General features: G+C 70.3%; 1 protein-coding gene across 1 annotated transcript; it reads right to left on the bottom strand.

Moving 5' to 3' along the window:
* Positions 1-665: 665 nt before the first annotated feature.
* On the bottom strand, positions 666-12,977 carry TMC6 (transmembrane channel like 6). The gene is made up of 22 exons (XM_054709642.1): positions 12,936-12,977; positions 12,368-12,483; positions 11,024-11,142; positions 10,784-10,932; positions 10,598-10,693; positions 10,148-10,306; positions 9,726-9,831; positions 9,552-9,636; positions 9,165-9,422; positions 8,707-8,897; positions 6,820-6,964; positions 5,738-5,893; positions 5,223-5,368; positions 5,050-5,131; positions 4,867-4,964; positions 4,265-4,357; positions 3,966-4,041; positions 2,965-3,098; positions 2,479-2,655; positions 2,298-2,376; positions 1,285-1,352; positions 666-816 (listed from the first exon to the last, which is right to left on the bottom strand). The coding sequence occupies exons 3-22, from the start codon at positions 11,065-11,067 to the stop codon at positions 753-755; spliced, it is 2,406 nt and encodes an 801-aa protein (XP_054565617.1). The 5' UTR covers positions 11,068-11,142; positions 12,368-12,483; positions 12,936-12,977; the 3' UTR covers positions 666-752.
* Positions 12,978-14,388: the final 1,411 nt, after the last annotated feature.

A 14,388-nucleotide genomic window follows, 5' to 3' on the forward strand; every position in this document is an offset into this window, starting at 1 on the left:
TGCCCCTCGGCCTGGCCGGCTCCTCTCCCCAATGTCATCGCAGCCCCTCCCTAAATTCGCCACCACCCCTTCACCACTAAAGCACCCTGCTGCTGGCCTTGTCACCCTAGCTCGCCTCCCCGCCCTGTTGTCCCTGCCTGCCTGGTGCACCCCTGGCTCAGGCTGATCCTAGTATCCCTCAAGCTGGGCCGCATCTGTCCTGCCACCTGGACTTTGGCCACCAGAGGGCGCCCTCGCTGATCACTGGAGCCCAGGTTGTCAGAATTGAAACAGCCTGGGCACCTGGGAACGGCCATGCAGAACCCGGGCACTTGGTGAGGCAGTGGGGACGCTGTGTGGCAAGGAGAGGAGCTTCAGCGAGCCAGGAGGAGGAGCTCAAGGGGCACATGCAGGCCTGCAGGTCATCCCCGGGGCAGGGGGCGGCCGGGGGGCAGGAGGCCTGCAGGTGACCCCGGGGCAGCGGGGGGGGGGGGGGCAGGAGGCCCCACACACCTGGGCAGCCGGGGCTTGAGCTTTGCAAACGTATTTAATGAGAATAAATAGAGTCCCAGGCAGGGCGGGTCCATGGGGGGCGCCGCAGCCCCTCGGCCACCTCCAGCTCCAGCCCTGGATGGGCTGAGCCCGTCTCCTTCCCGGGGTCCCCGCAGGGCCGCCTGAGGGGCCACCCAGTCTCCGGTGCGCCGGGCCTGCCGCGCCGTGGGAGCAGCCCGGTGGGTGAGCGGACGCAGGGCTGCCAGGCCGTCCTGGTCCTGCTAGGCTTCCCGCTGGTCTGCAGGCCGGGCCGGGGGCGCCGCTACCTCCTGGGTTCTGCCAGCCCTGTGGGGGGGAGAGGGGGGCGCGGTCAGCGAGGGGCTCTGTGCCCAGCGGCCCGGCCGCCTGGAGAGTCAAGAGGCTCCGGAGAGACTCGAGGGCGGGAGGAGCCAGGGACCTCAGCCCGCAGAGCTAGCCTCCCCCGGCCGAGGCATCCGTCTGTCTGTCTGAACTCAGCCCCCTTTCCCTGGGCTTAACCACAGTAACTGAGGAAGGGTGCCCCCCAACTTACAAAGAGGGAGCGGCGGGGAGGGAGGAGGGAAAGGGCGTGAGGCCCGCTCCGCCCTGCCCCCTGCAGGCAGCGCTTCCCTCTCACCAAATTGAACCACCTTGCTCCGCCCCCAAGTGCCCCTCCTGGGGAGGAAGGAAGAGGGGCCACCCAGGGAACCAGCAGCCACCTCCCTCCCCCCCCACGCCACTCGACGCCCCGTCCTTCCCCACACCCCCACAGGGCGCCACCCCCCCAGCCCTCACCCGCTCCTCTCCTTCCTCTCGTAGATGGAGTGAAGCTTGTTGATTAAGAAGATTTTGTCTTCCCCCTCCTAGAACACGAAGGCAAGAGAACAGACATCGTCCGGCTGCCCAGAACCGCCCCGTCCTGACGGCCCTGGGGAAGCTCACAGGTGGGAAAGGTGCGAGGAAGGGGAAAGAGGGACCCGACAAGGACGACGACAAACCCAGAGCCGGGCAGTGGGCGTGTTCACAGGCCTGAGCTTCCCAGCGGCCAAGGGGAAAAGGGAAAGGGCCCCAGGCCAGCCTGACTCCATGTACCACGGCCCCACCCCTGAGGAACTCTGCCTGGCCAACCTCCCCCCGGCCTCAGGCACCGTGTAAAGGGGGTAAGAATGCCTGTGCCATGGGGCTTGTGTTCGTTCCCACTGTTGCTCTAACCCAGTGGTCGGCAAACCGCGAGCCACATGCGGCTCTTTGGCCCCTGGAGTGTGGCTCTTCCACAAAATACCACGTGCGGGCGCGCACGTACAGTGCGATTGAAACTTAGTGGCCCATGCGCAGAAGTCGGTTTTCGGCCTGGGCGAGTGTGCTTTGAAGCAGTGGTTCTAACGCCGAGCCACACTCAAGGGGCCAAAGAGCCGCATGTGGCTCGCGAGCCGCGGTTTGCCGACCACTGCTCTAGCTAATCACCACAAACCCAGTGGCTTACACAGCACAGACCCATCACCTCTCAGCTCTGGGGAGCAGAAGGCCCGCATGGCCTCGCTGAGGGAGCGCGGCCGCCAGGGGAGGCCGCTGGGCACAGGCTGAGCTGACCTGCAGCCCCACGGCCCGGGAGCGGGGGCAGCGCTCAGCCTGGCAGAAGCCAGCAGCAGGGCCTGGCCTGGCCCAGGGTCCCAGCTGCTCTGCACCCCCACCCTCCGCCCGCCCACCTGGCCCCAGGCCCTGAAGCACCCACCACCGGGGGGCAGGGGGCCCCAGGGAGCAGCCACCCACACGGGCAGGAGGGGGGCGGGGCGGGGCGGGGCACTCACGTTGCTGATCTGCTCCTTGAGGAGGCGGATGACCTCCCGCTGGCCCTTCACCACCTGGATGTTGAGGTAGATGACGGCCCTGTGGGGGCGGGGCAGGGAGGGGCCGGCATCAGGCTGGGCCCGCAGGAGCCAGGAGCCGGGAGGAGCCGGGAGGGCGGGGCGGGGCGGGGCGGGCACTCACAGCAGCAGGGCCGACAGCAGGTAGACGGGGAAGGTGTTCTCCACCAGGTAGCGGTGCACCCAGGGCAGCCAGGAGACCCGGGGCCCGGCCCGCTCCAGGCGGCGCACCCACACCTTGCCCGCCTCGTACATGCTGTCCAGGCCCCGGAAGGGCCCGCACAGGCGCGAGGGCTTCACCCTGCGGGGGAGGGGGAGGGGGAGGGAGAAGGAGGGGAAGAGGGAGAAAGGGGGAGGGAAGAGAGGAGGGGAGGGGGAAGAGGGGGAGGGGGAGAAGGGGAGGAGGGGAGAGGGGAGAGGGGGAGGGGGAGGGAAGAGAGGAGGGGAGAGGGGAGAGGGGGAGGGGGAGAAGGGGAGGAGGGGAGGGGCGGGCAGAGTGGCCTGAGTCCTGGCCGGCCCAGGCTACCTCCACTTCGCCCCACACCGCGGCCCCCAGCAGCACCTCCCAAGTCCCGGGGTGAGCCGCCCGCCCAAGGCCGCGCCCACTCACTGCCAGACGGCGTAGCAGAGGAAGATGGCAGCGCCCAGGAAGGAGGGGAAGCAGAGCAGCGAGATGAAGACGGTGCTCATGTGGGAGGCCAGCCAGGGCCTGCGGGGCGCCCGGCAGTTGGCCAGCAGGCTGGTCTGGGGACAAAGGCTGTGCTCGGCCACTGCCCTGCCCGCCCCCCCCCCCCCCCCCCCCCGGCCTCCACGGGGGAGGAGAGGCGAGGCTGGGCCTGAGCGAGGCCCCAGGACAGGACGGGCGGCGGCCGGGAGGCAGACACTCAGGGCCTGAGCCCAAGGGGAGGCAGGACGGCGGGGACCCTGGTGCAGAGGGAGCCCGGGCGCGGGAGGGGCTGGCCTGTCCAGGTCACTCGATGCACAAGGGCTGCTGCCACCGGCCACCTCCGCCGGCTCACGGTCCCGGCTGTCCCCGGCACGGCCCATGGCACAGCGGAGAGGCGGCCCAGGGCTGGTCCTCACCACCCACCGAGCGGCCCTCCTGGGGACACGGGACCAAGGTCGCTTCCCCTGAGCGCGTCTCATAGCGCCCCGCCCCGAGCCCGCACAGGCCCCCGGGGAAGGCCGTGGACCCCGCCGGCAGAGGCAGCGATGCCGCGAGGGGGCGTGGGACAGGCCCCAGAGGGCGGCCCTGGGCCGCCAGCCCCTGCCGCTGGGGTCAGGGAATGTTCCCAAGTCCCAGGCGCCGTGCCTGCCAGCTGAGCGGCCACCCTGGCGGCCCACGTCCCAGGCCCCCGGCCCACCGCCTCCCGGGGCCCACCGCCTCCCGGGGCCCACCGCCTCCCGGGGCCCACCGCCTCCCGGGGCCCATCGCCTCCCCCCGCCCACCGCCTCCCGGGGCCCATCGCCTCCCGGGGCCCACCGCCTCCCGGGGCCCATCGCCTCCCGGGGCCCACCGCCTCCCGGGGCCCATCGCCTCCCGGGGCCCATCGCCTCCCGGGGCCCACCGCCTCCCGGGGCCCATCGCCTCCCGGGGCCCACCGCCTCTACCTTCTTCACGTAGAAGAGCAGCAGCAGCTTGAGGATCTGCACGGCGGGCAGGAGGGGCGAGAAGAGGACGCCCAGCCTGGGGAGCGGGGTGCAGACCAGGGCTGGGTCCTGACCCCGTGCTGCCCCAGCGCCAGAGCTGCCGCCGGCCTGGCTCTGGACCGGAACACGCTGCCCGTGCCCGCCCGACCCCCCAAGGCCAGGAGGGCGCTGCAGGAAGGTGCCCGGGGGGGGGGGCGGCCTCGCTGTGGCCCCGGGAAAGGCTCGGGGCCCCGGCCGGGAGGGGCGACGGCGGTGCTCACCAGGTCAGCGTCTGCCCGTAGATCAGCTCCAGCACGTTGCGGGCGATGTCGAACTCGGGCTTGCCCCGCCCCAGCCGCCGCTCGGAGATGAGCCTGCAGAGGAGCCGAGGATCACGCAGGGCCTGCCCCGGACCCCGCCCCGAGGGGGACCCGCACGCCTGGCTCCCGGCCCGGCCCGCCCCACCGCGGGCCCCAGCCGAGGCCAAGGGGAGAGGGCACTTGGGACCGCTGCCGAGCTGGCCCCGCCTCAGTCCCTCCCTGACTGCACGCCCAGGTGCGGGCCCAGCCTCTGACCCTGCGCGGGCAGGAGGCCCACGGCCCTCCAAGGGCACAGGCGGGGGAGCGCTGGACGCGGCCCACGGCCCTGAGCCGCCCTCCTCCCTGTCTCCCCGCCGCCCCTGTCTGCGACCCGCTGTCCAGATCAGGGCGAAACCCGTTTCCTTTCCGACCTAAAACAGGCCCCACCCGCTCAGGTCTCCCCACTTCACGGCTCTTACAAAAGCGGCTGTGGGCGGGGACGTGGCCCCTGGGAGGTCGGCGGCCTGAGAGCCTGCGGGCCGCAGGGGAGGACGCTCAGCCCTCCGGGGCCCCGCCGGCCTCACCTCCACACCAGCTCCCCGAAGAGCGTGTCCAGCAGCGCGAACAGGAGGTCCAGCACGGAGAGGCGGTACAGCTCCTGGCCCACGAAGTCCTCCCAGCACTGCCACAGGGACGGGTCAGCCCGGCCCGCCCCGCGCCCCGCCACCAGCCTCCAGCCTCCACCTGCCCGCAGACCGGCCCCGCACCTGGTCCTGCAGCGTGGCCACCCTGCGGCCCAGCCAGTGGTAGCAAAGGATCCCCAAGATGACCATCTTGAGGATGAGGTTCCTGCGGAGGCGAGGGGCGCGGAGGCTGAGGGAGGGGCGCCTGGCGGTAGAGGTCGCCCCCCAGGAAGCCCCACCTGACCCCCGCCACCTACCTGCAAATGGCCACGTACACCTCCAGCACCGGGGAGTCGTGCCGCTCCAGGGCGGCCAGACCGCGGTACAGGTAGGGGGCCCCCAGGTTGAGGAGGCAGACCACCAGGGGCAGGGCCAGCAGCGCCCCCTCCCGGTCAGCAGGGCTCTGCTGGGGGAGGGGCAGTGGTCACCACAGGTGCCTCAGCCACTGGGGGGCTGGGTTCTACAGCAGGAGGGGGAGGAACTGGCAGGAGGCACCCGCCCCCAAGATACGTCCACCCCAGGCCTCCTGTTCTAACCCCACAGGAAGGGGCGGGCCCAGGTGTGGGAAAGAGAAAAGGGAAAGGAGAGGAGGAGAAAAGGAAAGAAAAGGGAGAGTGTGAGGGGGGAGGTGCAAGGGCCGGGGAGGGGCTCCGGGCTCCGGGCCCAGGGGCAGAGGGCGGGGCCGCGCCGACTCCGGCCGGGCAGGTGCGGTCAGGGGGACCCTTCCCAGCGCAGGGGTGTCTGACCCTGAGGCTGCCCACCACCCCCTCACCTTGGTCATGAGCTCGGAGAAGGTGTAGACGGCCACGGTGCAGCCCAGCGTGATGCCCAGACACAGCAGCCACACGAGCGCCAGCACGGCCGCCCGGCGCAGCCGCCCGCACACGCCCCTGTGGCCGCGCTGCAGCTGCCACTCGGCCAGCAGCTCCTGCGGGCAGCGGGGCCTCAGTCCCCCGCACAGCCTCGCCGCGCCGCGGCACACGGGGGCACGGCACACCGGGGCACGGGCAGACACCGGGGCGGCTGAGCGGACCGAGGGGCGCCCACCCCCAGTGCCGCCGCCGTCCCTCCCCAGCTCCGGGCCGTCTCGTCTCCCGGCAGACAGCACAGAACTTGGGCCCAAGGCCCCACCCCACCAGCCCCCGCCTGTCAGCCTGCTCCCACCCAGGCTCACGCTGCACCCCAACCTCTCCCACCCGTCCCCTCCCTCCCAGCTCCGCCTCCTGAGCGGTCCTGCGGCTGTGGGGGTGGGGCCCCCACGGGAACTCTCCAAGGGCAGCGAGGCCCCATCCTGCAGCACAAACCCCAGAAGGGCAGAGAAGTTTCCATGAGGCCCAGCTCAGCCCCCTCTCGCCCTGTGGCCAGGGGCAAGGGCCTGAACCCCGTGGCTCGGGGAGACAGCAGTTCCCACCCTAGACGGCTGGGGCGAGGGGGTGCATCCAGCAGGAGCCCCTCAGGCTGGGGACCAGAGGACCCCGGAGAGGCCCCAGAGCCAACCTAACCCTCTCCCTCTGCAGCCCCGGCCCCTGGTCCTGTGGGGGGGGGGGGGGGAGGGACACATGGAGGCCTCACAGGGCGGGGGGCAGGATCCATCAAAGCCCCCAGCACGCACACCCCACGGCGAGGGGCGTCTGCTGTAGACATGGCTCCTCCACGGCCAAGGGCCATGGGGCTAACAGACGGGCTGCCCAGGGAGGGACAGGAGACGGACCGGGGGTGAGTGCTGACCACTCTCGGCCTGGGGGGCACTGCCAGGCACTGAGGGCAAGACAAGACACCTCCCCCCCGACGTCCAGGTCTAGGAGAGCTGAGTGGCTGGGGTTGCAGGGACTCGGGGGGGAGGGGGGAGCGCACCTTCAGCTGGGTTCGGATGTTGTCACGCTGGAGGCGGGAGGCCCATTTCTGAGTCACCTTGTGGTCCCAGGAGCAGAAAACGGTGATGGCATGGGCCCCCAAGGTGCTGCCCACCCGGTAGCTCTCCCCGAAAGAGTGGGACATGCTGTGAGAACGGGCGGGGAGGTGAGGGCGGGGAGCGGAGGCCCGAAGGCAGCAGGACCCTCCCTACAGCCAAAGCCCACCCCCACCAGCCCAGCTCTCAGCCCTGGTGTGGGCCCGTGGCCACTGCGGGTCAGCCCTGTGCAAACACGGTGCCACCAGCGCCTCGTGGCTAGAAGGTAGGACTCGACCCCAGACAGGGCCGCTGCTGCTGGGACAGGGCCGCTCCTGCTGGGACAGGGCCGCTGCTGCTGGGACAGGGCCGCTCCTGCTGGGACAGGGCCGCTGCTGCTGGGACAGGGCCGCTGCTGCTGGGACAGGGCCGCTCCTGCTGGGACAGGGCCGCTGCTGCTGGGACAGGGCCGCTGCTGCTGGGACAGGGCCGCTCCTGCTGGGACAGGGCCGCTGCTGCTGGGACAGGGCCGCTCCTGCTGGGACAGGGCCACTGCTCCTGCTGGGACAGGGCCACTGCTGCTGGGACAGGGCCGCTCCTGCTGGGACAGGGCCGCTGCTGCTGGGACAGGGCCACTCCTGCTGGGACAGGGCCGCTGCTGCTGGGACAGGACTGGAGAAGGTGCAGGTCACCTCCAGGCCTTCGCACTGACTCTCCCAAAACTAAACTCCTTCCTCTCCTTCCCTGAACCGGTGCCCCCTCCCCTAGGAAGCCAGCCTGACTCCTCCCCGAGTGCTCCATGACTCCTGGGCACACACCCAGCCTCTCACTGGTCTGTCTCCTCCCCTGGACAGCAAGCTCCTCACTTACCTTCCTGCCCCAAGCACAATGAGTGTTTATGGGGGGGATGGATGGATGGACGGATGGATGGATGGATGGATGGATGGATGGATGGACAGATGAGTGGATGGAGTGATGGGGTGGGTGGGTGGGTGGATGGATGGATGGATGGATGGATGGATGAATGGATGGGTGGATGGATGGGTGGATGGGTGGATGGATGGAGTGATGGGTGGATGGATGGATGGATGGATGGATGGATGGATGGATGTAAGGATGGATGGGTGGAAGGATGGGTGGATGGGTGGGTGGAAGGATGGATGGGTGGGTGGATGGATGGGTGGGTGGATGGATGGATGGATGGATGGGTAGATGGATGGATGGGTGGATGGGTGGATGGGTGGGTGGATGGATGGATGGATGGATGGATGGATGGATGGATGGATGGATGAATGGATGAATGGGTGGATGGATGGGTGGATGGATAGATGGATGGATGGATGGATGGATGGGTGGGTGGGTGGATGGGTGGGTGGGTGGATGGATGGATGGATGGATGGATGGATGAATGGATGAATGGGTGGGTGGATGGATGGATGAATGGATGGGTGGATGGGTGGATGGATGGAGATGGGTGGGTGAGTGGGTGGATGGATGGATGGGTGGATGGATGGGTGGATGGATGGATGGGTGGGTGGATGGGTGGGTGGGTGGGTGGATGGATGGATGGAGAGATGGATGGATGGATGGAGTGATGGATGGATGGATGGATGGATGGATGGATGAATGGATGGATGGATGGATGGATGGTTGAATGGGTGGGTGGATGGATGGATGAATGGATGGGTGGATGGGTGGGTGGGTGGGTGGATGGATGGATGGATGGATGGATGGATGGATGGAAGGATGGGTGGGTGGAAGGATGGATGGATAGATGGATGGATGGATGATGGGTGGGTGGATGGGTGTATCAGGGGTGCTCAGAGCCAGGCTCAGGTGGTGGGGGCCATTACCTGTAGACCAGGGTGAGGCAGGTGATGAAGAAGGCTGCGCCTATGGTGAAGAGGTAGGCCAGGGGCATGTTGTAGGGCAGGCTGGCTGCCTCGGGGGCACACTGGCTGCCCTCCGGTGGGTCGGCACATGGCTGGTTCAGGGTGGCGTTGCTGTAGTAGCCGTAGTACATGACGGTGTCCGTGAAGCGGCCCTGCGGTAGGAGGCCCGGCCGAGTCAGGGACTCCTCCTCCCCACGCCTGACCCACCCATGGCTTCAAGGGGGGAGGGAGGGCACAGGACCGCACGGAGGTGGACAACAGGCCTCGGCCATCCCGGGGCTTCCCAGGCCCCACAGGTGTCGGGACAAGGAGAGCTGTCTAGGCCCCCTGGAGCCCCAGCGAAGGGCGGGGCGGAGTCTCCCAGAGGAGCCCGGAGGGTGCCCCCCTGGCCCAATGCCCCAACCCTCACCCCTCCTCACCCCTCCGGTGAGGAGCTCCAGGCCAGTGAAGGCGGGGGCCGGGCCCTGGGGCGCGGGCGGGAAGGCGGTCTGCACGCCCACGAGGAAGGCCAGCAGGGGGAGCAGCAGCAGCGCGTTGAAGGCCAGCAGGGTCTTGAGGAACAGGAAGTAGGACAGCACGCTGGAGCCGAACTGGCCCCCGATGCGCTTCAGGGCGTAGTGCCAGGGCGCCAGGGCCTGCAGCCCCGACAGCAGCCCCAGCCCCAGGTCGTGCAAGGCCTGTGGGGACAGCACCGGGAGGTCCTGCAGCGGGGTCCCCGCGAGCAGGACAGCCCAGGAAAGGCAGGTGGCCCCCCAGCCCCGCTGCCCACGGCCCGTCCCTAAGGGGAGCCCCGCGGAGGCTCCTACCAGCGCGCAGGCGTAGCGGAGGCGGCTGCAGCAGGCCAGGAGCCCGGGGCGGCCCCGCCTCCTCCTGGGGGACCGCGTCTCCTCTCTGCGGCGGGGAGAGGGGGGCGTCAGGGCCGGACCAGGGCGGGGCCCACGCCCTCCGGGGACCACCGTGGGGCCCAGGCGGGCACTGACCGCAGGCAGCGTTTCTCGGCCAGGCTGAGGGGCATCCCCCGAAGCATGTGGTCCCGCTGGGCCACCGGCAGGCCCTGCAGCTCCTTCACCAGGAGCACCCGCTTTTCTGCAGGAAAGAACCGGGGCGCCCGTGGGTCCCCGAGCACCCTTCCCGCCGCTGAGGCCTTGCCCCTGGGCAGGCCTGCCTGCTGCCCACCCCAGGCCCCTGCCCACCGACCCAGGCCTGGACGGCTCTCTGTCCCCTACACACCCCCCGAGCCCCTCCCTAAGTTCCCCGCCTCCTCCCAATGCCCCTCTCCTGGACCCCCACTCTCCTCCCGGCCCCACCCACCTCGCTCTGATCCCCAGTGACCTGGGCCCCACCCTCCCACCCCTCCCCCCGGCCGGCCAGACCTGCTTCCCCGAGCCCGGGCCCCGCTCACCCTCCTCCGCGAGGGCCGTGGAGTCCAGCTCCAGGTCGTACAGGCGGAGGCTGGGCCGCGCCGAGCGCCCCAGGTCCCGGAGCGGAGGCCGGCTGGCCCTGCGCCGCAGCCGCACCGTGCGGTTGTAGAACTGCGAGATGATGGCGCCGCGGCTGCGGCCTGCGGGCACCGGGCACCGTCAGGCGGCCAGGCCGGACTCCCACCGCCCGCCCTTCCCGGGACCAGCACGCCGCCGCCTCACAGGAGCCCTCGGCTGCTGGTTCCCAAGAGCCTATTTTTATCCCGGTGACAACCCAGGAGGCGGCCCGTCTGGCCGGGCTGGGGGCAGCAGGCTGGGTGGTGGTGAGGGGGGGGTAAAGGGCCTGGCTCTGCGGGACCCAGATGCCCTGACCACCCCACCCGGCCCAGGGGCTGCGGTCAGTGCCAGGGTGAAGGCCAGAGGCCCCTCACCAATGGTGCGGCTGGGCATGCTGGCCAGGATGCGGAGCGTGGCCGTGCTGTGCGCAGCGGGGCCCTCGGGCGCCAGCAGGGCCTGGTGGTCGCTGGCTGTGGAGCAGAGAGCCTTGTCCGGACGACGGCCACCTCCCCACCAAACCCCCAGCCCCATCACCTCCTGGGCCCGGCCAGGCGGCTCACCCGAGGCGCCCGCGGCTCCGGCCCCCGGCCCCCGGGGCTGCAGCTCCAGCCCCTCCTCCGCGGCCCCCCGGCTCTGCTCCTGGATGAGCTGGTGGAAGGAGTGGTGCAGCTCGCTCTCATTCTCATCGTAGGGGCTGGGCTCCCGGCTGCTGGGGGAGAGGGGGGTGGGCTGACCAGTTCTCCCCCGCAGCCTGCCTCTCCCCGGGGTGGCACATCCAGCCCGCGGCCCAGAGCACTTACCCCCGGTCCTCAGGGGTCTCAGGGACATCGAGGACAAAGGCCATGGCTGCCGCCCACGCCCTGCCCGGCTGCGGCCCTGGAGCAGCTCAGAGCCTCCGGAGCCGCCGGCTGCCCATCTGCTGAGGGGGGAGCGCGGTCCCACACGCGGCCTTCCAGGCCGGGCCCCTGGCCAGACGGCCGCTCCCTGGCGACTGTGGGAGGTACCCCTGCCCCGGCCCCATCCACAGCCAAGCACGTGGTCAGGTGAGTGGCCCCAAATAAGCCCAGAATGGAGGGAGGGACACCCCTCCCAGTGCCCGGGAAAGGAGGAGGGACGGGAAGGAAGGGAGTCCCCGGGTTTGCTCCAGGCGCCCGTCCCTGGAAGGGAGGGTGCTGCGGGCACAGACCTTGTCCCTGGGTGAGAAGTTCAGGGCAGCTCTGAGGCCTTCGCTGCGCCCGCCCTGTAACCCCACGGCGGTGCTTCCTCACAGGAAATCCTCCCACCCCACCCCGCCTCAGCCCGCCTCAGCCCGCCTCAGCCCAGGCAAAACAGCGTGAGCTACCTCCTCCAGCTGCGTCCCCACCCACCCAGCCAGCAGCCCCCACAACACACACACACACAGTGGGGGAACCCCCTCCCCTCCCCTCCCCCGCTCCCCCCCTCGCCTGCAGGGCTGCAAGGCACAGCTCCCAGGAGCTGACCCCCACATCCTGCCCGGGAGCAGGCAGGCCGGGCAGCTGGCGGGGGAGGGTGCCGGGCGGGCGTTAAACAGGCTGCCTTTGTCCAGCCCGTGCCCGGGCAGAGGGCTCTGCTGTCGCCCAGGACGACGAACCAGGGCGGCCTTGTCCGGGCTCTGCACCGTGGGCGGGGGCGGGGGCGGGGACAGCAGCTCCGGCCACTGCCTCCTGCAGGACTCTGCCCGCTGAGGGCCCAGCCCTCCATCCGCCCTGTCCCCGCCTCCCGCTCCTCCCCCAGGAAAACTCAGCTCAGGGGCTTCCTGGGATGAGGCGGGGTGCCCAGGCAGAGCAGGCCCTGCGGGGACGGTGCCCAGACAGGGTCCTCACTGGGGTGCCCAGGCACCCACACAATCCCAGCCCCTTCCCCTCTCAGCAGAGGGTGGGAGGGGTTCCACCTCAGCCTGGAAAGGGGTGGAGGGCACAGATGGTGTGCCTCCCTGTCCTTCAGCCAGACCCTCCCACGCCCAGCTCCACGGGCCTCCCCACACCCCTGCTCCCCACAGGACATCGGCAGGAGTGGGATGGGAGGAGCAGGGGGGTGGGGGTGGGAGGTGGGAGGTGGGAGGTGGAAGGTGGGAGAAGCTAAGGCCTGGGCCCAGCAGCCTTCCCCCGGGGGATGGGGCTCACCTGGGCCCCCTGGGCACTGCCCAGGACTGACTTTGGCTGGCACGCGGCGGGCACCCTGGCACCCTACTTCAGGCCGGGCAGGTCCGGTGAGTTTCCGGGTGCACCATTCCTGAGCCCTGAGCCAGGCCAGGGAGGGGCAGGGTGGGGCCTTTAAGGCAGCGAGTCCGAGGAGCGCAGCCGCAGCCGATGCCCGAGGCCCAGGACCAGCCGCAGCCAGGCCTCTTCGCCCAAGGGCCTGAGCAACTCGAGCCCTCGACCCGCCTGCCACTCCCCACTCCCTGCTGGCGGTCAGTGGTCAGTGGTGCCAGCCTTCGTGACCCGCCTCCCGCCCCGGCCCATCACACCCTCCCGGCCTGCGGGTGCCTGGGGCGGGCGGGAGCTGCAGTCCCCGGCCCCCACCCCTCCCAAGTCAAACCAGGGACGCGGGGGAGGACGGGGGAGGGAACTCTCGGTCCAGCGCCCAGGGGCCCAAAGGTTCGGAAGCGGTGGGGCTGCCCAGCCACGGGAACGGGGCGCTAGGGCTGGGGGGCAAGGCCACCAACCCCAAGCCCCAGACCTCGGCTCTTACCTGGGAGGCGGCTGGAGGCGGGGCCTGTCCCGGGAAAGGCCGCGGGTGCGGTGGGTGGGGCTCCGCCCCCTGGGGGAGGGGCCTCGGGTCAGCGGGAGGGAGTGACAAGGCCCAGGGGCGGACCTGGGGCCAGAGGCCAGGGAGCTGCCCGCCCGCCGGTCCACGTGGTGGCTGGCCTCGGCTCCCAGGACCGGGCTTGGCCCTGGGGCGCACCCCACCCCTACTCTACCCTCCTGCAGCAACGGTCCCCCTCCCTGCCAACCTCGGCCCCTCCTCACACCCTACCCTGAGGTCTGGGCATCGATTCCCACCTCTGGCTAAAGTCCGCACTTTCTACGGGACTCGGTTTCCCCGAGTTTCATTTGGGGACAATAATCGCAAACCCGTCACTTCCCGGGGCGGTTATCGGAACAACCGGGTGCCTGGGGGCCGCACCCAGCCCTCAGCGCCTGGCCACACCCGGTTGGGTAAGCCCTTCCTTTTGACAACCGGCCCCAGGCCGGGCAGACCCGTTAGCTCCCTGCCCCATCTGGGCGTGGCTCCCCTGGGGATCAGGCTGGACCAGACCGGGGCACTTCCTGTGTGCTGCCTGGGGAGGAGGGGGCCGGTCCCACAGCTTCGGCGATTCCGCACAACCCAGGCCCAGCAGCACAGACGGCCCCAGTTTGCAGACGAGGAAACTGAGGCTGAGAGGTTAATCGGCCCCCAGGGGTCGCCCACCAGGCCGGGGTCTTGTCCGCCCGGGGACTCTGCCGAGCGGCCTGGCGGAGGCCAGAGGACAGGCTCCCGTGGGTCTGAGGACGTGAGCGGGAGCCGGACGGGGGCAGGGGGCCCGCACTGGTCCGAGAAGCCTTGAGAGGCGGCAGGGAGAAAGGGAGCTGGAGGAAGACACGGAGGGCGGCCCCCGGGGGGAAGGACAGGTGGACCCAGCGTGAAAACACGAGGTGCAACTCGCTGGGAACGGCGTCCTGGGCCTGAGGGTGGACACAGACCGAGGGCGGGTTGGGGCGGTCACGCCGTCAGCGTGGTCTCGGGCGGGTGGTCTCAGGCGGGATCTAGGCACCAGGCAGCTCGGCGTGGAGCCCCCGTCTCTCCTGCCACTGCTCCCCACCGCCCTGCGCCCGTGCCCAGCCTTCCGGGACTGCATGACCTCAGGCCCAACTTGAAGGTCGCCTCCTCTGGGGACCCTTCCTGGCTGGAGCCCGGTTGGCGCACTTGCCCGTCTGTCCCCCGCTCCCTGCTCTCCACCCCACTGTGCCCGGCGCCTGCCCCACCGGGACGGGCACAGGCAGGAGAGCCGCTGGGCTCCGCTGAGAGATGGCGGCCTACAGGCGGTGGGGAGGGAGCAGGGAGGAAGGGCAGGACCTCGAGGCCTCAGGGGTCCCAGGAGAGAAATGGCCAGGTGACTCTCAGACCCTTCCGTGGCGGCACGGATGGAGTCCACCCCCAGCGC

This window comes from Eptesicus fuscus, chromosome 20 (genome assembly GCF_027574615.1).
Source record: "Eptesicus fuscus isolate TK198812 chromosome 20, DD_ASM_mEF_20220401, whole genome shotgun sequence".
NCBI classification, from domain to species: Eukaryota; Metazoa; Chordata; class Mammalia; order Chiroptera; family Vespertilionidae; genus Eptesicus; species Eptesicus fuscus.

Coding starts and splice junctions, on each gene's coding strand:
- TMC6 (XM_054709642.1), bottom strand. CDS start 11,067: ATGGCCTTTGTCCTCGATGTCCCTGAGACCCCTGAGGACCGGGG. Junction 8,898..9,164: donor TGGAGCTCCTCACCGGAGGG/GTGAGGAGGGGT, acceptor CTCCTACCGCAG/GGCCGCTTCACGGACACCGT. Junction 5,132..5,222: donor GTGTACGTGGCCATTTGCAG/GTAGGTGGCGGG, acceptor TCGCCTCCGCAG/GAACCTCATCCTCAAGATGG.